Genomic DNA, 24,281 nt, shown 5'->3' with positions numbered 1-24,281 from the left:
AGATATGACAAAGGTGGGTCGTGGCTAGGTCTTCCAGCATGACAAGGAGCCAAAGCACACAGCCAAGGCAACTAAAGAGTGGCTCCGTAAGAAGCATCTTAAGGTCCTGGAGTGGCCTAGTCAGTCACCAGATCTGAACCCAATAGAAAATCTATGGAGGCAGCTGAAAGTCCGTGTTGCCCGGCAGCAGCCCCGAAACCTGAAGGCTCTGGAGAAGATCTGCATGGAGGAGTGGGCCAAAATCCCTGCTGCAGTGTGTGCAAACCTTGTCAAGGACTACAGGAAACGTTTGGGATCTGTAATAGCAAACAAATGTTTCTGTACCAAATATTAAGTTCGATTTTTGTGATGTATCAAATACTCATTTCATGCAATTAAATGCAAATATATTATTTAAAAATCATACAACGTGATTTTCTGTTTTTTTGTATTAGATTCCGTCCCTCACAGTTGAAGAGAATTTATGATACAAATTACAGACCTCTACATGCTTTGCAAGTGGGAAAACCAGCAAAATCGGCAGTGTATCAAATACTAGTTCTACGCACTGTATAAGGGACACGTTGTACATTTATTGTAACAAAACAACAACTGAGCGGGTATTGGCTAAGCAAATACAAAAATCTTCATATATTTTTTTTACAATCAAGAGGGGGTGCCAATAAATTTATAGGGGCGGGGGAGGGGGGGAGGCACATCTCCTGTACTCCTCTCTACTTGAGCCACGTTTAATACTATATCCTCATTTGTTCTCTCATTATAGTACTCAAGGTAGTTTTAACATTGCAGTATCCCTCGCCGACGCTACAATACATTTCAGATATCCTCAAATACTGCGTATCTATGATCATTTCAACCTTTCCACTGGTAATGTAATGTTCTATAAAGTGACTTTAACTTCTACAAACACAGTAATAAACACAGTAATAAACATAGTAAAGAACTGCAAGACAAAGTTGTCCACTGTCCACTGATTTCAACAAGGTTGATATGGCAAATTGGCAATAGTAAAAGGGTTATTTCATCTATCTCTAAACTTTTAGCTAATATATGTAACTTATCATTTCAGACAGGTGTTTTTCCTGATAAAATGAAAATAGCTGAAGTTATACCTTTGTTCAACAGCGGGAACAGACATCACAAATTACAGGCCTGTCTCTTTATTGTCACAATTCTCAAAAAAAAACTTGAAAACGTCTTTAATAAAAGGTTGGATGCATTCCTTGATAGATACCATATTCTTGCTGAAAGTCAATATGGTTTTTGTTCAAATACATCAACAACAATGGCACTGATAGAAACAATAGAAGAAATCACAAAATCCATAGATGAGAAACAACATGCTATGGGAATATTTATTGACTTAAAAAAAGCATTTGATACCATCAATCATCAATTATTAATCACCAAATTAGATAATTATGGCCTTAGGGGAATAGTATTAGATTGGGTTAGGAGCTATTTACAGTATCTAAGAGGAGACAATTTGTTAAACTAGGGGATTTTTGTTCTTCTACCCTGGATATTGTGTGTGGGATCCCACAAGGTTCGGTGCTGGGGCCCAAATTGTTTATTTTGTATATTAATGATATTTGCAATATGTCTAAGATTGAAATTGGTTCTTTTTGCCGATGACACAAATATTTTTTGTTCAGGAGAGAATTTAAAGAAATTACAGGAAGATATGAATGAAATGGGTAAATTGAAAATTTGGTTTGATTATAGTAAATTATCTTTAAAGTTAGGAAAAACAAATTTATGTTGTTTGGTAATAATAAAAGGAATTCACAGGCATTTATTTCTATTGAAGGAGTGGACATTGCGAGTTTCTGAAATACAATTTCTTGGAGTCATTATGACGAAAACCTCAATTGGACACCACATATTAAGTATTTGCAAAAGAAAATATCAAGCAGTATTTCAGTAGTAAATAAAACAAAATTGTTTTTAGATTTTGATTCTCTTTATAGTCTGTACTGTTCTTTAGTTCTACCTTATTTAACTTACTGTGTGGAAGTCTGGGGGAATAATTACAAAAACTCATTACAAACTCAAACTATTCTTCAAAAAAAGAGTAATATGTATTATGATATGTGGATCATACTCATTCCCTTTTTTTTATTCAAGGATTTTAAAATTTGCTGATTTGGTACATTACGAAACAGTGCAAATTATGTTCAAGGCAAATAATAATAAATTGCCTGGTAATATTCAACAATTTAGAAGAAGTACATTATAATCTAAGGACATTTAATTTAAAAAAAAAAAAAAGATTAGGAACAGAACAACAATGAGATGTTTCTGTATATCAGTTTGGTGAGTAAGGATGTGGAATGCTTTGTCTGAATGTACTGTAGAGTTAAAAGAATGTCAAAGTATTTATCGATTTAAGAGAATGTCCATATTTAAATGTTACATGTGCGAAACTGTGCAATGATGGTCTATTATTGATTTATTTTGTGATATAGATATGCATGTACAGCATGTATAGTTTTGAATTATATGGAAGTGCGTCTTACATATAAAATTCATTATATTTCGAATGTGCAGGGGTGAGGACCTTATAACAGTGGTTCTTAACCTTGCTAAAGGTACCAAACCCCTGGCGTTTCACAGATGCATTCGCCGAACCCTTTGGAATGTCATAATACAGCGAATATTTTTTACGAATTCAAAACTTAAAGAGTGAGTTGACACCCAAGTAAATTCCTGTTCAAATTTCTTCCAGATTTCAAATTCATGAAAAATAATTTTGCTTTTCGCTGTTGATTTTCACATTGCTAAATTAAATTAAATACATTTCACACTGTTACTTTTTTTGTTGTCATGTCTACATTCTCATTTTACTGTTGCATCCTTGCATCACATATTAGTTTTATGGCGTATAGTAATGTTGTTGTTTTTTTTTTTTTTTTTTTTTTAAATATTTTTTTACACAGTTTACGTTGCCTGTAGGTCTGTTATTGCAAGTGCCAGTCAACCTTCCACTGAGAAAACCGATTTCTCCTCCCATCTGATTGAGGGCTGGCATTTGCAAAAAAAAAAAAAAAAAAAATGGAATAAAACCTGTAAATTGAGGGCAAAGCAGTCCAAAACCTGGTCTAAAAAGCCACTTTGCCTAGATTTATTCAGCGTACAAAATAGGGCTCTACGTTTCTTAACCTTCACTTCAAACCCCAGTTAAGAACCACTGCCTTATAAGCTATGCTTCTCACTCCTTTTCAGATGTTTGTGTTATTATTTCAATTAATAATTTATATGTTGATTTGTCTTAACATCTGCAATCAATCAATCAATCAATCAATCAATCAATCAATCAATCAATCAATCAATCAATCAATCAATCAATCAATCAATCAATCAATACAAAAGCTAGGTTCTGTTTCGTGTGCTATGGCATTCAGTTTCACAGGCTGGACTGTCTCGTGTGCTTCGGCGCTGTAGTGTTTTCTGTTTTGACGCCGCGCACGCTATGTGACGTCATCGTGGGAGTGTTCCTCCATCGGGAGAGATGAACGGTCACCAACACAATCCTCTCAGCGCCCACGTAAGTTGACGCCGACAAATCCGTCGACTTTGTGAATTATTGTCCTTGTCAAATCCCTTCTGTGTACCCCTATACGACCTGCGCGAGATTCCGTGCCGTTTGGACTAGTTTAGGCGCTTCGCTCCTGTTCGCCCGAAGCTTGTTAGCCGCGCTGGTAGCTAGCTCGGGAACTAGCCAGCATGCTAAGTGACAGTCTGATTGGTCAGCCAGCCGCTCGCTAGTCGATGGGCACCCGCATGATCTGACCGGCTTTTCGGGGTGGGGCGAGGTTTGTTTCCGCTTGTGTCCAAATTGAATCGGAGTCGTCTTTCGAGTCTGGTTGACAGGTGAATGACGCATATGCACACTGGCAGGGAAAAGTCTCTGAGAGGCAATCATCAGTCAAGGACAATCATATGCTGCATATCTGGAATATGACTGAGCTCAAACAAATGTAATAAACCGGCATTTTTGTTATTTATTTATTTTTTTATCCTCAGTACTAAACTAATAGATGGCTTCTCACATCAAGCCGCCCCATTTGCAAGGCATAGATAATGTGGAAGTAAGAAAGTCAAAATATAGATGACTCTATATATTAAATATTATCCAGGTGTGAACTACTTAAACTCATGACTTTGTCCTGATTCTGTCTTACAATTACTATCCGAGTGTGAAAACTCTCGAATTGATGACAAAACGAGTAAAATGCAAGCTTAGTGAATCGAAATAACGTCAACGCCCGCCTTCGGTGCTCTCACGAACGTAATAAACGCGGAATGACCCCAATGTGTCTCGACGTGAAGTAATGGACGACTCCAACCTCGCCTCTCGCGTTGGTGCGCCGGTGGGCGCCGTGCAGTAAAATGAACACCCTCGGGCGCAGCAAGTTAGCTCGTCCTGCTAAAGTGTTTCGGGACAAGCCTAACAAAACAGCGACACAACAACGTGCCCGGCGTTTAACTACCCCGACAGTGGCCTCAAAGGCAGCTGTGTTTACTAACAACATAAAAGATATCTCTTAAATGGGTGTTGTTTTCAAATGTTAAAGAAGGGCCTGCGAGCTTTCGCTAGCAAACGGCTTGTTTCATCCTCTTCTTACCTCTAAACCGTTGAGCTCAAGCTATTTGCAGTCAAACAAGCGTTTGTTTGTACTGAATACATCAGTCAGGCGCTATCTGCTCATTCATGACACTGGATGCACCTGCCACTTAGGGCAAAGTCGTCTGGGAATGCGTGTACAAAACTGGAAATACATTAAACATGCAAGTGTATTGACATCTTGTCTTATACACTGCTGTAATTTGAGATAGGAAAAGCCTGCAGCTCTTCCTAAATGGGGCATCATTCATTAATTACCATGTGTGTAATTACTGTTCAAGGGCCTTGGGTGTCAGGATTTAGAGATTAATTAAATCATCCTTGTTTGGTCAAAACAGCTGATCATCCACAGTGGCCGTTTCTCAATACTATGCAAAGCGTTCTGATCCGTGCTTGTGTTCTCGTGTGCTGGTGAAACATCATCAGTAGGCCTGGGTAATTTGGCTTGAAGTGTATTGCGATATGATTCAATATGACAAAGAAATATAGCAGTACACATTGCAAAATATTGGGTAATACTTGTAAAACTTTTTTATGTACACAGATGAATAAAAAACAGAAAACAATGTTTAACTTATTCTATTTGTTGCATACTTCTTATATTTGTCATTTATAACAATCGTGTGAAAATCAGCTAAAAAATATCATGAGATTATGTTGATTGTAGTTGTGTCTGGCACGCCCAATTCATGAGGTCTATCTTATTAATTATCTATTGTTACTTCAAAGGAGAATCATGCATGCATGTGTCCTTGACCTTTGACATCACATGGTAAGATGGCATCCCTGAGGAAAAATCAACGAAGAAAATAAAGTGCCTTAGAAAATGATATTTACACAATATTTTGGAAAACAAACATCATATCGAAAACCAAACGTCGTATTGTGTCACTTCAAATCGCAATAGAATGATATATAGATTATGGGTTTGACAAAATATCAAAATGGTGATGTATCGCGATACTTTGTATCCCAAAAGGTTATCGATATGCTCCTGCCAAGAATTAATATATCGTTGTAAAAAGGTTTCATTGGTTGGGGAAAAAAGGAACCAACTAGTTGCTAACAAATTCTTCCATTAGAATAGTGTTTATCTTAGCTCATTGGCTGCCATTGATGGCGCTAGACGTCCAATCCATTTTGACTGGGAGGGTCAAAGATAGATTTGATGTGTAGCACCGTCCATGGCACTGCAACAGAGCATTCACAGCCAGTCTTCTCGGTTTTGGGGGCATTTATAGGTCACTTCGTGTTCATTTTAGGGCATTTACAGGGCACTTCCTGTTCATTTTGAGTCACTTCCAATTCATTTGGGGAAATTCCCAGATTATTTCCTGTTCAGTAACCCAAAATCAACAGGAAGTGATCTGTATATGCCCCAAAATCAACAGTAAATGACCCAGAAATGCCCCCAAACTAACAGAATTGACCAAAAATCAATAAATTGTACGTTGTAGAATGATTTCCTGACCCATGTATCGATAATTATTTTTTCACCATACCGCAAGATCATTGTTATCGTGACCCTTGCATCGCAAATCGTATTGTATCGTGAGGTACTCAGAGGTTCCTACCTCAATATAGATAATGTTGCCCAGTTCTAGTCGTCAGAGCCTGACCGAGTAGTGTCCAGATTTCAAATGCGCATCTGGCCAAGTCTAGTCAAATACTCCGGGAGTGTCTCACCTCGTCCTATATTATCGAGCATGTGTCAGTGCAGACTCTTCTTTGGAGGTATGCATCCCAGAATGCAGTTTACAATGAAGGTGGAAGTCATCGAGTGTAATAGAGATGTCTGGCACTTTAGATAATATTATATTAGTATTACTATAGATTACAATGTAAAAATGACAGAATTTTACTTTATTTATTTTCTTTTACTGTCGATGTTGTGGACTTTGAGGAGGTTTGTATCCTACTATGCAGTTTGTAATGGATATATTTTTTTCTTCAGATCTTGGTTAATAAGTTCAAATCTCCCCGTGACCCTTGTGAGGATAAGCGGCAAGGAAGATGAATAAATGCATGAAAGTTCGAAATTGCCTGTCTGGGGATACAATGTACATTTAAAATATATAGAAATGCCAAACTCTTATTTGTATTTTATTTCATCTCAACCAGGGAAAATAACTGGGAGTTATACTCTAAGTCAGGGGTGTCCAAACTTTTTGCAAAGGGGGCCAGATTTGGTGTGGTAAAAATGTGGAGTGGCCGACCTCGGCTGACGTCCTTTACGTAGAACAATATATTTAAGCAAATTTTAGCAAACCATTCTGTGCGTCACATTTGCTTTATTATTTTTTTAAATTAATAATTTCAACAATCTCGCAACCAGCCTTTGCTCTTGCGAAAGACAACTGTGAAATTAAACTAGCTTCAAGTTGCTTCAATTTCTCGTGACGCATCTTCCCTGTAATCTTGTCGTACATGTCAGCGTGTCGTGTTTGGTAATATTGCCTCACATTGAACTCTTTAAAAACAGTGACTGTCTCTTTGCAAATTAGGCGGACACACTTGTTGCGTATTTTAGTGAAGAAATAGTCTACTTTCCACCTATCCTTGAAGCGTCGGCCGTCCCAGTCAACTTTTTTTTTTTTTTGTTGATTGTCGCCATTTTAGAAAATTGGGAGTCAAGGTTCACAGGGTTAATGTTGCTTAGAGTGCTACTGCCTTTTAGTGGGTAAATGAGGAGCAGCATTTAGTGTGTAAGCTACTTCACATGCTGGTAGCAGTACTGCTAACTAGAGCTGTCCCGACTAGTCGACATAGTCGACGTCATCGATGACGTAAATCCGTTGACGAGCACAACATCCCGTCGACGGTTAATGAAGGGTTAAAAAAATATATGCGTGGAAAGTTCAGAATGTCGGATGCTCTGTATGCAAGCGGGGAAAGCGGCACAAAGCCAAAAAAAAGCGCACCAGAGCGTCCAAAACATTGACTTATTTCAAAGAAACAAAAGAGGGTACACTCTTCTGTCTTGTCTCTTCAATGCCAAGCTTGGCTGCACGTTGGCCATGAATAAACACCTCAAGCGCCGTCACAAAAACTTTTGTTTTTTCATTTTCTGTACACCAGAGGGTGCTGTTGCCTTACTAAATAATAATGTTTCATTGACAATTGGCCTATAAGTGCTATTAGTATTGTTCTTAATGCTAACTGAAAGGTTTCTTTCATGTTATGGTTTATTTTATGGTATAGAAAATTATATAAGGTTAAAAGGTCATAAATATATACAGTATATACAGTGATTGCACTCAAGGGAGAAATTGTCAATGATAAGGTAATAAATTAAGGTAAAGGCAATTCATATAGGCAATTCATTGATATATAAATAAGGTTTAAAAGGAAAAAGGTGAAAAGTTTTTGTTAATTTCTAATTCTGTTGTTTTATTTGTGTGCACCGTAGCTCTTACAGTGTGATTACATCAAGGATGGAATAAAAGTTGTAAACCATCAGTTTAAGAGACCATCTTTTCAATCGGGATGCTACAATAGTTAATTCTACCAGCATTTGAACTCATTGTTTATTTGTGAATTATTATTGTTATTTACGTGTTTATTTGTAATTTAATAAATAATTTAAGTGTTCCAATATGTTTTTTTGTGAATTGATAAACGTCAACAAAAATTTCATTGCTAAATTAGTAAACCAAAAAAAAAAAAAAAAAAAAAAAAAAAAATTTTTTTTTTTTAATTATTAGATTAGTCGATTAATCGTAAAAATAGTCGGCTGACTAATCGGGAGAAAATTAGTCGTTTGGGACAGCCCTACTGCTAACCAAATTATTAAGTCTGTGTGCGGGCCAGACGTTATTGATTTTAGGACAGAGGCTGGGGGCCGGATTAAATTTGACCACGGGCCGCATTTGGCCCCCAGGCCGGACTTTTGACATGTCTGCTCTAGGTCAAGGATATCATCGGGCGCATTGCTTTTTCTAAGTTGGAACTTGCTGTACTTGGTATTGAGAAAAGGCTACCGAACGCATCTGTGCATGCGAATTTGATCTTCAAACTGGTCGCCAAGTCTGGGCTCCTGAGTTCACATGGATGAACCTGTCGTACTTGTTATTGAGAAATGGCCAATGAACGTATTTTTGTGTGCTCTCTCACTCGCTCACGTGTAATGGACTGTTGTCATTTTTGTGTCCTTGTCATCATCCACCTGATGAGAACATGCCAAACATTTGCTCTACGTTTTCTGTTCTGGTTTAGATAAACAACCTTTGTACAAAAGGTCAAATTTGACAAGTCCCTTTATTTTGTTAACTGCCCATTGCTTGTGAAAATTGGCTTTGTTCACATAAGAGACTCACTTACAGATATTAACGTTTAATTGTTTTTTGTTTTTATTCTTGCAGCATGTGATTTTTCTAAATGTTAGTGGAAACAGCTGACTAAAGAACAAGAGCCATTGTGTCAGAGTTTCATTTGGAGGACTTAACCAAAGGAGGTGGTCCTGGAATTTTAATTCTGTAACCTGTTTGTTGGACCACATATTTGCTGATGGGAACATCTGAAGGTACGTTACTCTGTATATATGGTAATTGCTGATTGGCATTTATCCCTATTTGTACTTTTAGAAGAAGGTCATGACTTGCCCAAATATATTTTTCACCAGCAGTTTTTTTCCATTTCAGTATTTCAGCGGACTGGATTGTAGGCAAATTACTAAAAAACAGTTACGCAAGAATACAAATTGCCTCTCGCTTGCTTAATGGGTCATGCATTACAAGTAAAAGCTTAAATGCTCCACGACACGCACAACACTCAGATGGTGTGACCTTGGAGCGCTGCTATGTGCAAAGAGAGATAGACGAGTGTTGGCTGACCCATTTCAGCAAGATCACTTTGCCCTGAGCTTAAAGATGGACGCTGCTGTAATTTCATTGCCCTTGGGAGGTTTTTGCTCCAAGTCTGTAAGAAATGATTGCTTTATATCTGTGTAGAATCTCAGTCATCTAGGACAATCTGCGATGACTGAATCAAGGAATCGGCACTATTATAATAATATAGTAATTAGAGATCGACCGATATGGGTTTTTCAGTACCATACCAAGTATTAGTAGTTAACGATAAACGATTTTCGGAGCTGATTTGCGTACAGAAATTTAATAATACAAACACTGAACTTCATTGAAATGCCTAAAGCATGTTTATTGAATCACACAAATAGAAAACAGTAGTTCCAGAAGTGCCTGAATTTCCTAGATTCAGAAGCTTCGCTTATAAAGTTGAATAAAGGTTAAATAGTTCTCAGAATTTTCTCCTACAGAAAATATATAAACACAAATATGAAAACAGGTCTAGACTAATGGACAAACTAATCATTGAAATAGCAAATATATTCAGAGTTCCCGCGGGGTCTTAAAAAGTCTTAAAAGCATTGAATTTATGAATATGAATAAAATAATACCTTAAAAAGTCTTGAAAAAGTATTGAATTTTCATATCTGGTTCTTAAAATGATGTAACTTCTCTGTGTCTCAGTTCTCCTCAAAAGTGTCATTTGTCATTCTGATTAAATAATGTAGCCTAAATAAATAAATGGGGCAAAGGAGCCAATTATTGACAAGGCAAGGCAGCCCCGGGTCAAAATCAGGATTCCCGCGTGAATCCCGTGTCACGATGGGAGTTCCAACCTAATATTATGCTCTACAATACACAGACGCAGATATATATATATATATATATATATATATATATATATTTTACATCTAGCTATACATTTTATATTAGAGAGATGGGGAAATGTAAATTCAACGGGGCATGGTTGAGTAAACAATCCTTTCACCTTTGGCTCAAAACATTGGATAGCAATGTGCTCGATTGGATAGCAATGTGATCGAGGCTTTTTTCGTCATATGCAAAAAAAAAAAGATTCTGCTGGGTACAATGGGCATGAAGGCGCTAGAGCCCTATGCTAAATCGTCCAAGCACATAACCTCCCTGAGAGGAAAGAAACAAACTCCCTCCATCACTGGCGTTTATTCAGTGTGCCTGTTTAAGCCAGCCAGCTGCTCACGAGCCTGAAGAGACAGAAGCTAAAGCCAGCCAGCAAGCTGCTAATGTAAGCAAAGTAACAGCAGCTAACACTAGCCAGCTAGATGCTAGTGCTGCAGCCCCCGTGCATCCTAGCCCAGTTACGATTGCTAGTGGATTTGCGAGAGTGGATCTATGCACATCGTTTGGGTCCACAGCAGCCATGAAAGCAGAGGTGTTGTGGTTGGCCGAGAGTTTAAGATGACGCTCGCCATGCTAAATACTAATGCTAACGAGAACGCCTTTACTTGGCCTGTGGTCTGTGTCTGCACTTGTTGCACTTGTGTTTTTGCTGCTGTCGCTTGAGTAGCCTATTTAATACGTTGCATTCTTGCACACATTCCACATTTCCACTTTCGAGAAATAAATTCACGGAGTTTGTTTTTCTGTGAATAGGTATTAAGTTAAAAAAAAAAAAAGGTTTTAATTAGGTCTTAAAAAGTCTTAAATTTAACTTGAAGTAAACTTGCAGGAACCCTGTACTGGACTGTCTCAGAAAATTAGAATACACAATATTCTAATTTTTTGAGACAGTCCTGTGTATATATACAGGACTGTCTCAGGAAATTAGAATACACAATATTCTAATTTCCTGAGACAGTCAGGAAATTAGAATATTGTGTATTCTAATTTCCTGAGACAGTCAGGAAATTAGAATATTGTGTATTCTAATTTCCTGAGACAGTCCTGTATATATACACAGGACTGTCTCAAAAAATTAGAATATTGTGTATTCTAATTTTCTGAGACAGTCCAGTATATAACCCAGTTTTAAAATGACACCCCCCCCCCCCCCATTTCGGCCAGTCGGATTTAAAAAAAGGCCGATACCGATATACATCAAATTTTCAAATATCTGTGTCGATAATCGGTCTATCTCTAATATTAAAAATAGTAATAATCATCATTTTAATCCCACAACATCTGAACTGTGGGGTGAATGTGCTTGCAGGTTACTTGAAAGCTTTAAATTGTCTGTAGGTGTGAATGTGAGTGAATTGTTTGTCTAATTACATTTGGCTAGCAACCAGTTAAGGATGTATTTTACCAATGAAATCAGTAGGGAAATGTTTCAGATGGCCCGTTACCTTCATGTGAAGTCATTTATGATTGTGTTTCAATTTGTGGCCATTTTTTAGCACACAGGTTTAAATAATGTTCACCGTTAAATGTAAAAAAAAAAAAAAACACTCCTTTGTGTCAGCAAGTGACATTACATCGTGACAAAAATAGCAGGGATCTGCATTAGTCATACTGGTTTCAACGTATGTTTGTGCACTTCTTGTAACAACCAGTGGGTATAAAAAGTTCACACACCCTAGTTCATATGTTAGGTTTTTGTGCTCAAAAAAATGCCACCACCATGTTTAAATGTTGCTATGTTTTTTTTTTTTTTTTTTCTTTATTAAGGATGAGCAGTGGTGTGTTTGCTCCAAACACGGAACGTTTCGGAATTATGGCAAAAGCTCAGCATATTATTAAGCATTTGCCTACACGTGTTCTGGGGACTGTATCATGGTCTGGTGAAAACAAGGTTGCACATTGTTTTCTTGATATTCCAAAAGGTTTTTGCCGCAAAAACAACACTGCGTATCACAAAACAAAAACCAAACTGTACATAACTAAGCAGTATCCTCTAGAGGTGTGCAAAATTTCCGATTCTTAGATTATTCGCGATTCGGCCGTGGAAGATTCGAGAACGATTCACAAACATCCAAATTCCGATTATTGAAATATGCCAAGTAAAGCAGAAGTACGACACACTCAGCGCGCCGCGCGGTCTTCGGTACGCAATTAGGGACGGAGCGAGAGTAGCTAAACATCATGCTTCTCATTACCTGGCCCCTCGGGTAACGCCAATGCTCAACTCACGGCTCTAGCTCAACTCATGCCACGAGATTAAAAAAAAAACAACAACATACCTGACTGCTGCCGAAAAGCTGCTACAAGCCACATTATGTTACGGTAGATATCATTTATATAGGACTAGATGCATTATAGCTTCGGTATCGTTACCAGTACATCCACAAAAAACTAGATGCTGGCGTTAGTAACGACCGCCATCTTAAAGCAGTACACTTCCCTGCAAGGCTGTTGTTGCGAACCTTCCAAGCGAGCCTATTTAACTTTTTATCTAAAATACTCCTAAATCGGTAAAATATTGACTTGAATCTATCTTTAAAATAGTTTTAAAACTTTTACATGTTGAAAGTAGACAAAAGAGAAATTATGGAATAACAGGAGCAATTTTAACAACTTTAACGGTTGATTCACAACATTAAATTAATTGAAAGTAGTTTAAAGCTGCTGATATAGAATGGGGACTGGAGTTTTTTATTTACTGTTATTTTTGTATATTTGTTTAGTGCTATATGTTAACTTGATACTGAAATAGTAGTTTGGTTTAGCCTGAGAGGATTTTTGAACAATTTTGGAACTAATGTACAAAACAAATTAAAAAAAAAAAAAGGAGTGGGGTGCATCAATAATCGTTTTATAATCGAATCGGAGCCTCTGAATCATAATCGTAATCGAATCGTTAGGTGCCCAAAGATTCCCACCTCTAGTATCCTCATAGTCAATCATCATGTTTAGGCCTCCTGCTGCTGGAATACGGGTTTCAGTCTTGGTGGAGGTAATTGTTAGCAGTTCCAATTTTTTTTAGCATAAAACCTTCAGGCCTCTGTTTTAAAACACTTAAAACCTTTGGATTATTGGTCAATTCTAAACACAGCAACGTTCCTTTGAAAAAAGGGCCTGTAGACTTGTTCACCCAAATGATTGATCAAAGTTGTTTATTTTTCACATTAATGGTGATTTTTTGAAAGATTTATCTTGGTCTAATTTTGCACATCACAAAACCTTAGCCTTCAAATGGGGGTTTGCTGACTTTATGTCCACAGTATATAAAAATTTTCTCTCACCTGGTTGATTCTTTTTACATCTCTAAGCGTGGATGGTCTTGCTTTTAGATTTTGTGTCCAAAAAAGCACAACATGCACAGAGCTAATCCTCTGATGCTCGCTGATCCGAGCTCTTGCGAAGTACACTGATCATGTGAAGTCATCCATGATTGCGTTCCATCTTTGGAATAGGTTATCTGAAAAGCCGTTGTTCCCCGGAAGTAATGGAATTGGTTTCAGCTTGGTCATGCTGCTGACTCATTGGAAGCATTTTGTCTGCAAGGGCAAGTGTTACCAGACAGAGAGTGCTCCATAAAATATGGCGAGCCATAGATACAGCACACCGAAGGGCTGTCTGTATTTATGGGGGAAAAATTTTATGGCCTGGAATCATGAGCTTTTCAGAATACTATTCAAAATGGCAATATACACATGTGAACTCATACTGTTTGATATTTTCTTTTCAAATGAATGTAACTGCTAGTTGCTGAATGAAATTGGGTCAACTTGGTCAAGTCCTACCTTTTGGCCCGAAAAATGCAGGCAGTCCACTACATTGTGCGTTATTGGATTAAAAGGAAGCACAACTGATACCGAGGAGGATACAGGAGTTGTTCTTGTGCAAACATGTAAATGGGCACTTACATGTTACATATACAGGATTGAGTGCACATTTACTGTCTTCTGCCCCAGAGCAACAGTGATATTTGACAGGCGAGCCGCCACCCACATGTATGTCACTAGTTGCACACTGACACTTCCTTAGAGCGCTTTTCTGCTTGTGCTCCTACCCTTGTTTGTTGTTGTGGCATTTCAGAGGTCTGACTGGTACGTCAAGCTAAATGAACACCATGAATCATGAGTTTCTTTTGTTATGAATGCTTTAGTTTGAGGATTACCCTGCACTACTTTAAATAATGGCCTCCACAATAATAGACTGTGCTGACACAATTAAAAGCTGGGTGTGTTTTCCACTTGATCGTACAAACGGCACACCTCCTTTTGTGTGACTCCTGCCACTACTTGACGATTTTACCATAATACAACGTGTGAGTCGCAAATAAAAAATTTGGAGTTCTAAAGAGAGCACGGTCGCACACTCTTGTGTCTCTTTCAGCGTTTTAAATTGTGTGGGTGCACTGAAGCTTTTGGCAGGTAAGCGTATGCGCTAATCGTTTTCTTTTCTTTCTTCAGCCAATCCTGCTTTGTGAGTCAGAAGAGGAGAGGTTGGACTGATGGTAAGCACTCACATGTCCTTCTCATTTCTACTCTTTACGGCTAGAATCCTACATATTTCATGTTTTAACAGTGGAAAAAGTTGGACCGGTTCATTAATGACAATAAATTACAGGTTTAAACCTTGAGATGAAAATAAATAAGGGGGAAGAGTGTACCAGCGATCCGTGAATAGTAAATCAGCTCATCATTTTCAATTTAGATTTTTAATTTGCGTCTTTTCATATTTTGTCTTTGTCCGCACCATCCACACGCACATGTTTGAATAATTTCTGAAATGAAAACTTTCCCCTTGCCAGAAATGTATAATCAGAGAGTTGGTCTGAAAACAGCCAGCGTTTCCCAAACTTCATTTCAGAAACTATTCTCAAGAGACACATTTTTCTTTTGTGTAAACTTTTTTGTTTCAGCAGGTTGGTGCCGCCAGTCATGCCACATCTACAGTTGTATGAAATTTTTTTGCCAACACTGAAAATGAACATTATTTTTTATAAATTGTTGGGTATTTGGATCAGCAACTTTATTTTGATAATAAAAACCTGATTGACAGTATAACATTTCAGACACGGAAGTAGGTTTATTGGACTAACAGATGATGTGATATATGCATCAAATATGTACTCCGGTTTTCACACAAAGGAGCAAGTACAATGTTCTGGGAGGGCCATCCCAGTCCCCAGGCTGAAATAGATTTTGTGGAATGATCTGGAGCAGGCTGTTCATGCTTGGCAGCCATCAACCTAACTGTACTGGAGATATTTCCAAGTTAATGATTATTTTCTAAAAACAATCAGGTTTATCAATTTGAACATTTTAATATCATGCCTTGATTTGCAAATCATTATACTCTGTTCTGTCCTCACTAAACGTGAGCCTGTTTAGCTAGACAGACAGCACAACGCGGCAAAAGTGGATTTTGAAGTCTTTACTTCCTCACTCTTGATGAATTCGTATAACTGAAAACACACATACAAAAATGTTGAAAATGACGTAAATATCAATACTAAATATTTCATACAAAACAAAGTCGCCAAATGTCCCTTCCATTCAATCAATATATACATTTAGTAAATTAAATCTGCACCATTTGTATACAAAAGTCCGCTAGCTTTGATGCTAAAAATGCTAACGTGTTCTCCCTTCTCTCCTCGTAAAACGCTAAATATAACTATACAAACAATATCTCCCCGCTTAACTACAAATACACACACCAACATACATTCCTTGAAACAACTTACAGCCTCATGTGGGTCGAACCAGAACTTAGCTGTCCTTTAGCATTGTTAGACACGTCTGCTTCATAGGAAAAGAAAGGCAGGAATTCAACTACACCCAAAGCCGCCACCAGAGGTCATTATTTGACAAATACAATTGAACAAACCATCACACTCCCCGTCTGGTATAAATACTTTATACCACTAAATGTATAAACTTAATCAGTCTTTTTTGTTTCACTATGACGAGGGAGTAACAAAATCAGTTGGTTTATCGGTCGCAAATAGACACGCGGAGTCCCTTGCTTGACAACTCGTACTTCCACTTTTCGGATTCTTTTGTCTTCGCTTGGGATGCACTTTGTAATGAGTCCGATGGGCCATTCGTTGCGTTTCAGTAGTTCATCTTTAACTAAGACGACATCTCCTTCTGAGATATTGTCCTTGTCCTGAGTCCATTTCTTTCTTACTTGAAGAGCTGTCAGATATTCTTGTCTCCAGCGTTTCCAAAAGGCATCTGCAAGACTTTGAACATGCTTCCATTGCTTTTTGTACATGTCCTTGATGTCGAACGTACCTTCTGGAGCAGGAGCAGCACCTTTCTTTTGGGTTAGGAGCATGGATGGCGTCAAAACTGTTGGTGTCTCCGAATCCGTGGTGATGGGAACTAATGGTCGGCAATTCATGATAGCCATAACTTCTGACATGAGCGTTGTCAGAACTTCGTGTGTGAGGCGAGTAGGACCTGCTTGCAATAGCATGGCATCAAGAATGCGACGGGCGATGCCTATCATTCTTTCCCATGAGCCTCCCATATGCGATGAATAAGGTGTGTTGAAAGTCCATGTGCAGCCTTCTTTGCTCAAGTAATCTTGAATCTCAGAGTCATCGGTGCTTATTTTCAACTCTTTACAAGCACCTATAAAGTTAGTGCCACGGTCTGACCTCAAAACTTTGGCAGGACCCCTGACTGCGAAAAACCTTCGTAATGCATTAATAAAACTTGATGTAGACATAGATTCTATGACTTCTATGTGAACTGCGCGGGTGCCCAGGCAGCTGAACAAAACTGCCCAACGTTTGCTGTCAGCGCTACCGCCTCTTGTTTTGCGGGTGACAACAGTCCAGGGCCCAAAAACATCTAGACCTACCCTTGTGAAAGGAGGCTCGATTGTAAGACTGTCTTCGGGCAAGTTGGCCATTTTCTGTTCAGCAGGCTTACCCCTAAGTTTGCGACATGTGACACATTGATAAATGACACTTGAGACAAGTTTTCTTGCGCCAATTATCCAGACACCTGCAGATCGAAGTGCTCCCTCGGTGAGGTGACGACCTTGATGAGCGACATCTTGGTGGTAATATCTCACAAGCAAAGCTGACACATGATGCTTTTTAGGGAGTATCAGTGGATGCTTTTCGTCATATGAAAGATTCGCAAGAGATGTTCGACCTCCCACTCTTAACAGTCCTTCTGAGTCTATGAATGAGTTTAAATTCCACAAGGGGCTTGTTTTTGCGATATGCTCTCCATTTTTCAGCTTTGTCATTTCCTCTTTGAATGCATTTTGTTGAACACTTGCAATGACTGACAGTTTTGCTTGAGTTTGTAGATTTGTACTTTTTTTGTCTGCAGTTTTGGATTTGTTTCTGATGACTGCAATGAGTTTTGCCATGCCTCTTATTAGATGTTTCCACGATGAGAATCTTTCAAAGCGGTGTGGGCTAAGATGTTTGAAGCTCACTTGGGTAGCACAGACATTGACTTCCGGTCGAACCTCGACGTCTTGTTCCGGTTCGATTAGTTTGAAGTTGCTGTTATCTTCCATGGGAGGAAACTGTGACAGGTCTTTGTTCAGGAAAGGTGGGCCTGTGAACCAGTAGGTTTGTGGTAGCAATAGCGCTGCTATTGGACGTGTGGCAATGTCTGCCGGGTTGTTTTCCGATGAAACATGATGCCACTGCGATGGTACAGATGACTTTCTGATTCTTGAGACTCTGTTTGATACATAGACATAAAACCTTCTTGAGATGTTGTAGATGTAACCTAGCACAATCTTACTGTCAGTGTAGAACCTGACATCATGGAGCTTAATGTCGATTTCTTGGCATATGAGCTCAGCCATTTCTACAGCGAGGACAGCTGCGCACAGTTCTAAACGTGGGATTGTGTGCGCTGGTCTCGGTGCTAGTTTGGATTTTCCCATGACAAATCCACTGAAATACTGTCCATGGTCATTTTTAACTTGAATGTAAGCAACTGCTGCTATTGCTGTAGATGAAGCATCGCTGAAAACACAAAGTTCTCTGTGCTGTGTTGAGGACATAGACTGTGGTACATACGACCTAGGAATGTGTATGTTCTCTACCTCGAGAAGTGAATCCTTCCATGCAGTCCACAATCTCTCTTTGTTTGCAGGCAAGGGGTCATCCCAGTCGCATGGTTCCAAGGTGAATTCTCGGATGAGTGCTTTTCCCTGTACAGTTATAGGCGAAACAAACCCCAAGGGGTCATACAAACTATTGACAGTGGATAGTATGCCTCTTTTGGTGAAGGGTTTTTTCTCTTTGCTCACGTGGAAGGTGAAAGTGTCAGATTCAAGACTCCAGCTGATGCCTAAACTTCTCTGAACAGGCAACGGGTCGTTGTCTAGGTTTAGGCTTTTAATGTCTTTTGCCAAGTCGCTTGTTGGAAACGCCTCCATGACTTTGCTGCTATTAGAAGCGAATTTATGTAGGCGCAAGTTTGACACAGCCAACATTTTCTGAGTGTTTTGCAGGAGCGTGATCGCTTCAAGTTCTGTCGGGAGTGAGACCAGACCATCGTCCACATAAAAATTTCTGATAACAAACTGTGATGCTTCTTTGCCATATTCCGTTTCTCCTACCCCAGCAGCTTTGCGTAATCCGTAGATTGCAACAGAGGGAGACGGACGATTTCCAAACACATGCACTTTCATGCGGTACTCAATAATTTCCTTTGCGACGTCATTGTCTTTGTGCCAAAGGAATCGCAGGAAATTGCGATGATCTTCTCGCACTTTGAAGCAGTAGAACATTTGTTCCACATCTGCCGTTACTGCAATAGGCTCCTTACGGAATCTGATGAGCACTCCTAGTAACGCATTGTTAAGATCTGGGCCGCTTAAGAGGACATCATTCAACGCTACACCCTCATGTTTGGCACTTGAATCAAAAACCACACGAATTTGATGGGGTTTTTGAGGGTGGTACACCCCGAACATTGGGAGGTACCAGCACTCTTCCTCAGGTTGCAAGGGAGGTGCGGTTTCTGCTTGCTGGTTGTTTAAGATTTTTTGCATGAACTGTACAAAGTGCTCTCTTGTTTCAGGCTTTTTGTCAAGACTACGTTTGAGTGTGTAAAGTCTCTTTAAAGCTTGTTGTCTGTTGTTTGGTAGACGCTGTCTGGGTGTAACAAATGGAAGCGGTGCAACCCAATTGTTTGTCTCATCCTGGTACATTTCATTTTGCATTATTTTGTGAAATTCTGCATCTTGTTGTGACGGTGCCAACATTTCATCATCCTCTCCTTTGACGAAGATTGTATCCCCAAGATTGTCTGATCGTTTTACTTGATAAGTGTCTGTGAAGCTGTGCATGTCATCTATTACGTTGGTTACCTTTTTTTCTTTGACTTGTAGGACATTTGTGCAGGCATCGAGATATGATGGCTGTCCGTTGAACAAGGTGTTTGTTTTGTATGCTGTAATAGAGACTGGTTTGTGCACTCCACTTACACATACATCACCCACGATGACCCAGCCTAGGTCAAGGCGCTGCGCGAATGGTGCATTACTGGGACCATTACATTGCTCTCTCACTTTGTGCAACCTCAGGATGTCTCTACCGAGCAGCAAGAGGATCTGTGCGTTTGGATCTACAGGACTGATTTTGTGTGAGAGTGCCTTTAAATGTGGATGGTGTTGTGTGACTTCTGGTGCAGGTATCTCAGAACGATCTTCTGGGATCATGTCACATTCTAGCATAGGAGGAAGTGGCACTTTTACACGACCATCTATTGACTCAATAATAAAGTCTTTGGCTTTCCTCCCGCTCACTTCCATGACACCTGAACATGTCTTCAGAGTATAAATCTCTCTGCTTCCGTTTACTCTGAAGATGTCAAAAAAGTCTGAACGAGCAAGGGATTGGTTACTTTGTTCGTCCATGACAGCATACGAGTTTATAGCCTTTTCTCGTTGGCCTGCTGGATAAACTTTAGCTAAACATATCTTCGCACAAGATCTAGGACTACGTTGTTCCCCACATACCTCGGTGCACATTGTGGTAGCGGAAGCGGGTTGTAGACTTGACTCGGTCTCCCCGCCGTGCTGACGCGCCTCTGAAGACGGTTTGATGTCGGTTGAAGGAGGACCTGGATGAAGAGCTGTATTGTGTCTTTCACTCTGACATTCTTTGCATGTGACTTTAATAGTACAGTCTTTCGCTTGGTGTTTGGTTGACGCACAGCACCTGAAGCATATGCCTTTCTCTTTCAGGTACGCCTTTCTCTCATCAAGAGGCTTGGTGAGAAAAGTGCGACATCTTCTGAGGGGGTGTGGCTTGTTATGCAATGGACATTGTTTGTCTGGCTCTTCACATACCTCTTTTAACTCAGTGTCTACAGCAATTTCAGTCTTTTTCACGGATATCATTGGGCGAGTGCTGCTTTTAACTTGTTTATCAAACTTGAACTGAGTTGCTGAAAGAAATGAAAAACTTGGGTCATTTCTTATGCGTGCTTGCTCTTGCACAAATCTAGAACAGACTGAAAATGGTGGAAATATGACACCATGATCTAGTTTGTATTTAGATGCATGTGAAATCCACTTTTCTTGTAGTGAATATGGCAACTTCTCCAAAATGGGATTGACACCCCTGGCGGTGTCTAGAAAGGCTAACCCTGGAGAATGACCTTCTGCTTTTGTAAGTTCAAGTTCCATTAAGAGATCCCCCAGCTCTCTTAGCTTAGTATTTTCTCTAGACGCAATTCTAGGAAAGTCCTCAATTTTCTTAAAGAGGGCATGCTCAATTACCTCAGGTGCACCAAACGTTTCTTCTAGTCGCTGCCAAACCATTTTGAGCGCAGAAGTTGTGTTATTGACTTGAGCTGCACTGATTCTCTTTGCTTGTTCAGTTGACTTGGGCCCAAGCCATTTCAGTAGAAGATCTAGCTCTTCTTTGTCTGACAGAGCTAGGTCTTTAGTGATGTTCACAAAAGATGATTTCCAGCTGCGATAATTTTGTGGATCATCATCGAATCTCTGCATGGTGCCTGTTACAAGTTCACGTCTCATCAGATATTTTGCTACATCACTTACATTTGTGGTCTGCTGAGGGTGGGGAAGAGATGAGCTGAGTGGCTGATACTTGTGAATTGGAGCTGGAGATGTAGCGCCAGGAATAGGTGATGATATGTAGTTGAAAGTGTGGGAATTTTGTTGAGGTAATGGTTGAGGTTGAATGCTTGAGTTGTCAATTTGGTGGAAGGGGTTCCAGCATGGGACTGGGTGTTGTACTGGCTGGATTACTTGACTGTCGATATAATTTTGAACCTTTTGTTTAGAGTCCACAAAGTCGATGGATGATGGATGACAAAGTGGTTGTGCTTCTTCCTGCTGAATTGCTGCTTCCAGGATGTCCGCTTCTGCTGATGCAGCTGCTGCCTCCTTCTTCACCTTCAGTACATGAAGTTGAGCTTGGATTTGAGCCTGTTGCTTCATGGCTTCAGCTTCCTCTTCTGCAAAAGCCAACTGCGCTTGTGCAGCCCCAGCTTTGGCTCGCGCTTTGAGGGCTGCAACGCTTGCTGATGAACTTGTAGACTGCTTTGAGGATCTGGAGCAACGAGACCTTGTTTCCCATAACTCACCTTGACTACTTGGTGAGCAGCTTCTCTGCTGACTTTGCGATTGAGCGTCCACTTGCTTCAACATTATGTCTTTATGCTTGGAGTAACAGCTTCTGGCTCCAACTGTTGATAATGAGGCTTTTTACTGTTCTGTCCTCACTAAACGTGAGCCTGTTTAGCTAGACAGACAGCACAACGCGGCAAAAGTGGATTTTGAAGTCTTTACTTCCTCACTCTTGATGAATTCGTAAAACTGAAAACACACATACAAAAATGTTGAAAATGACGTAAATATCAATACTAAATATTTCACACAAAACAAAGTCGCCAAATGTCCCTTCCATTCAATCAATATATACATTTAGTAAATTAAATCTGCACAATTTGTATACAAAAGTCCGCTAGCTTTGATGCTAAAAATGCTAACGTGTTCTCCCTTCTCTCCTCGTAAAACGCTAAATATAACTATACAAACAATATCTCCCCGCTTAACTACAAATACACACACCAACATACATTCCTTGAAACAACTTACAGCCTCATGTGGGTCGAACCAGAACTTAGCTGTCCTTTAGCATTGTTAGACACGTCTGCTTCATAGGAAAAGAATGGCAGGAATTCAACTACACTCAAAGCCGCCACCAGAGGTCATTATTTGACAAATACAATTGAACAAACCATCACATACTCTGTATTTAATGTTGAACACAACGTCCTTTGGAATTCATTTATATTGCACATCTTCCGTTAGTCGAATAAACTTTGTTTTACTTGTTTGCTTCACTTCTGAAATATTACTCTGTCCATCAGTTTTTTGATATATCAAAATTAAGTTGCTGGCCTAAACACCCAATGATTTATAAAAAGAAAATATTAGGAATTGTCATAGGTCCCCAAACTTTTTCATAACACTGTATTTTATGATTAATGAAATTGTCAAAACTAAAGTCACACTATATTGCACGAAGGAGCTTTTTCCAATAATTAAAATTTTCAGGAGGAAAAACATGGATGTCTCTGCACCAACATTGTTTATCTTATTACTACTTTGTCTTCTTGTTATTATTATTGTATTTGCATTTTGTTGTATTCTTCTGCTTGCTCTGTTACTCACTCACTTGTGGTATTCATTTTTTTTCCTATCACTTTTTTTTTTTTTTTTTGGTGTTAGACAAGCATGACATTGAACCAAGCCACAGATGCATGCCTACTCAAAAAATTCAACTGAGCGCCATCCAACCAGCCTCTCAGACGGGAGGTCTGGGGGGTGTCGACGCCGCGTAGATAGACCCGCGCACCCCCCGGCCCCAAGTAGAACTGGAGGCCCCTGATGGATCAGGGTTGTAGTGAGCAGTTTCCAGAGGAAGCGGACTCAGGAGGCCGGGCAGAACAGGAGGGCAGCAGGAGGGCGTCAGACTCCGAGCATGGTTTGTCCAAAATCACCCATAACGCCTTGGAGAACATGGGAGCTTTGGGCCATGGCTTGAAGCAGCTCTTCCAGCCGCAGCGCAGGCGTTCCTCTGTTTCCCCGCACGATACCGCCGCTTCCTGTGCGAGCGCCCCCATTTCCGAGCCCACCGATGTAGTCTCAGAAGGCGGGGACACCCGAGCCCCCTCGGCTCTCTCCGTGGATTCTGACGGTCCTGCTGCTTCCGCACCTCCCGCAGCTCTGAGCCGTGTGCTGCAGCAGATCCGTGGTGCTCCACCAATGATGAAGCGAGGCACCAGCCTGCAGAGCCGCCGCAGCAAAGCGGGGGTTACCGGGGACGCCACTCAGAAAGGGAGCCCCCAGATTCACCGGCGCAGCACCCATGAGGCCCTGCTGCAGGCTGGAAGACCTCGCTCCTCCTCCACCACGGACACTCCCAGCAGCCCCGCCCTGGCGGACATGCTGCTTACATCGGGCTACCATTCCACTGAGGAGCCTGACAAGGTCAGTGCCTGAAATATTATGTTAGCGAGTTGACCTGTCATTTCAAACACCAACTCTACACTCATGTTCATTGATGCACACATCATCACACACTCACTTAAATAGGCCCCGCAACTAAAAGCCACACACAATCAAAGTCACAGATATTACAAGGATGTTGTCGACATTTTGGGCTGTGGTGAAGTAAAAAGCTGTTATAGTGCAAGTGACTATTTTGTTGCCTGGCACGGCCAGACTGTTCTCCCTGTATTTTTCAAACACTGTGGGAATAGTCTAGGACCCAGCCCATTAACGGCCTCTCGAGCAAGGACAAAATCAACCGTCCAATCAGATTCGTTTATTTGCGTGATGTGTTCTTAACGAGCAACGTCACTCTTCCGCGTCGAAAGTCGTCTCCACAACAACACAGATGGCGAACAGGAGAGCCGAGAATATGTTCCAATCCACGGTAAAATCAGTTT

General features: G+C 40.1%; 2 protein-coding genes across 5 annotated transcripts in view; one reads left to right on the top strand and one right to left on the bottom strand.

Moving 5' to 3' along the window:
• Positions 1 to 707: 707 nt before the first annotated feature.
• tmcc1b (transmembrane and coiled-coil domain family 1b) overlaps positions 708 to 24,281 on the top strand; it is a 38,004-nt gene continuing 14,430 nt past the window's right edge. Inside the window, exons 1-4 of one of the 3 annotated variants that reach the window (XM_057845882.1) lie at positions 708 to 3,547; positions 8,989 to 9,149; positions 14,766 to 14,809; positions 23,059 to 23,820. In XM_057845882.1, the coding sequence (XP_057701865.1) occupies positions 23,218 to 23,820 (603 nt within the window). In that variant the 5' untranslated portion in view covers positions 708 to 3,547; positions 8,989 to 9,149; positions 14,766 to 14,809; positions 23,059 to 23,217. The other 2 variants (XM_057845885.1, XM_057845884.1) reach the window with 2 other exon arrangements.
• Positions 15,346 to 22,494, bottom strand: LOC130921685 (uncharacterized). Of its 2 annotated transcripts, XR_009064390.1 has the most exons (3): positions 22,423 to 22,494; positions 16,046 to 22,140; positions 15,346 to 15,763 (listed from the first exon to the last, which is right to left on the bottom strand). XR_009064390.1 is itself a non-coding variant. In XM_057845881.1 (2 exons), the coding sequence occupies exon 2, from the start codon at positions 21,970 to 21,972 to the stop codon at positions 16,240 to 16,242; it is 5,733 nt and encodes a 1,910-aa protein (XP_057701864.1). In that variant the 5' UTR covers positions 21,973 to 22,140; positions 22,423 to 22,494; the 3' UTR covers positions 15,777 to 16,239. The 2 variants fall into 2 exon arrangements, 1 of the variants encoding a protein (XP_057701864.1); XM_057845881.1 differs by lacking the exon at positions 15,346 to 15,763 and having other exon boundaries at positions 15,777 to 22,140.

This window comes from Corythoichthys intestinalis, chromosome 9 (assembly GCF_030265065.1).
Source record: "Corythoichthys intestinalis isolate RoL2023-P3 chromosome 9, ASM3026506v1, whole genome shotgun sequence".
Classification (NCBI taxonomy): domain Eukaryota; kingdom Metazoa; phylum Chordata; class Actinopteri; order Syngnathiformes; family Syngnathidae; genus Corythoichthys; species Corythoichthys intestinalis.
Note: the sequence above shows the minus strand (reverse complement) of the source record. Positions and strands in the feature narration are given on the sequence as shown.

Bases quoted from the DNA above. Each gene is read 5' to 3' on its own strand.
- LOC130921685 (XM_057845881.1), bottom strand. From the start codon at position 21,972: ATGTTGAAGCAAGTGGACGCTCAATCGCAAAGTCAGCAGAGAAGCTGC.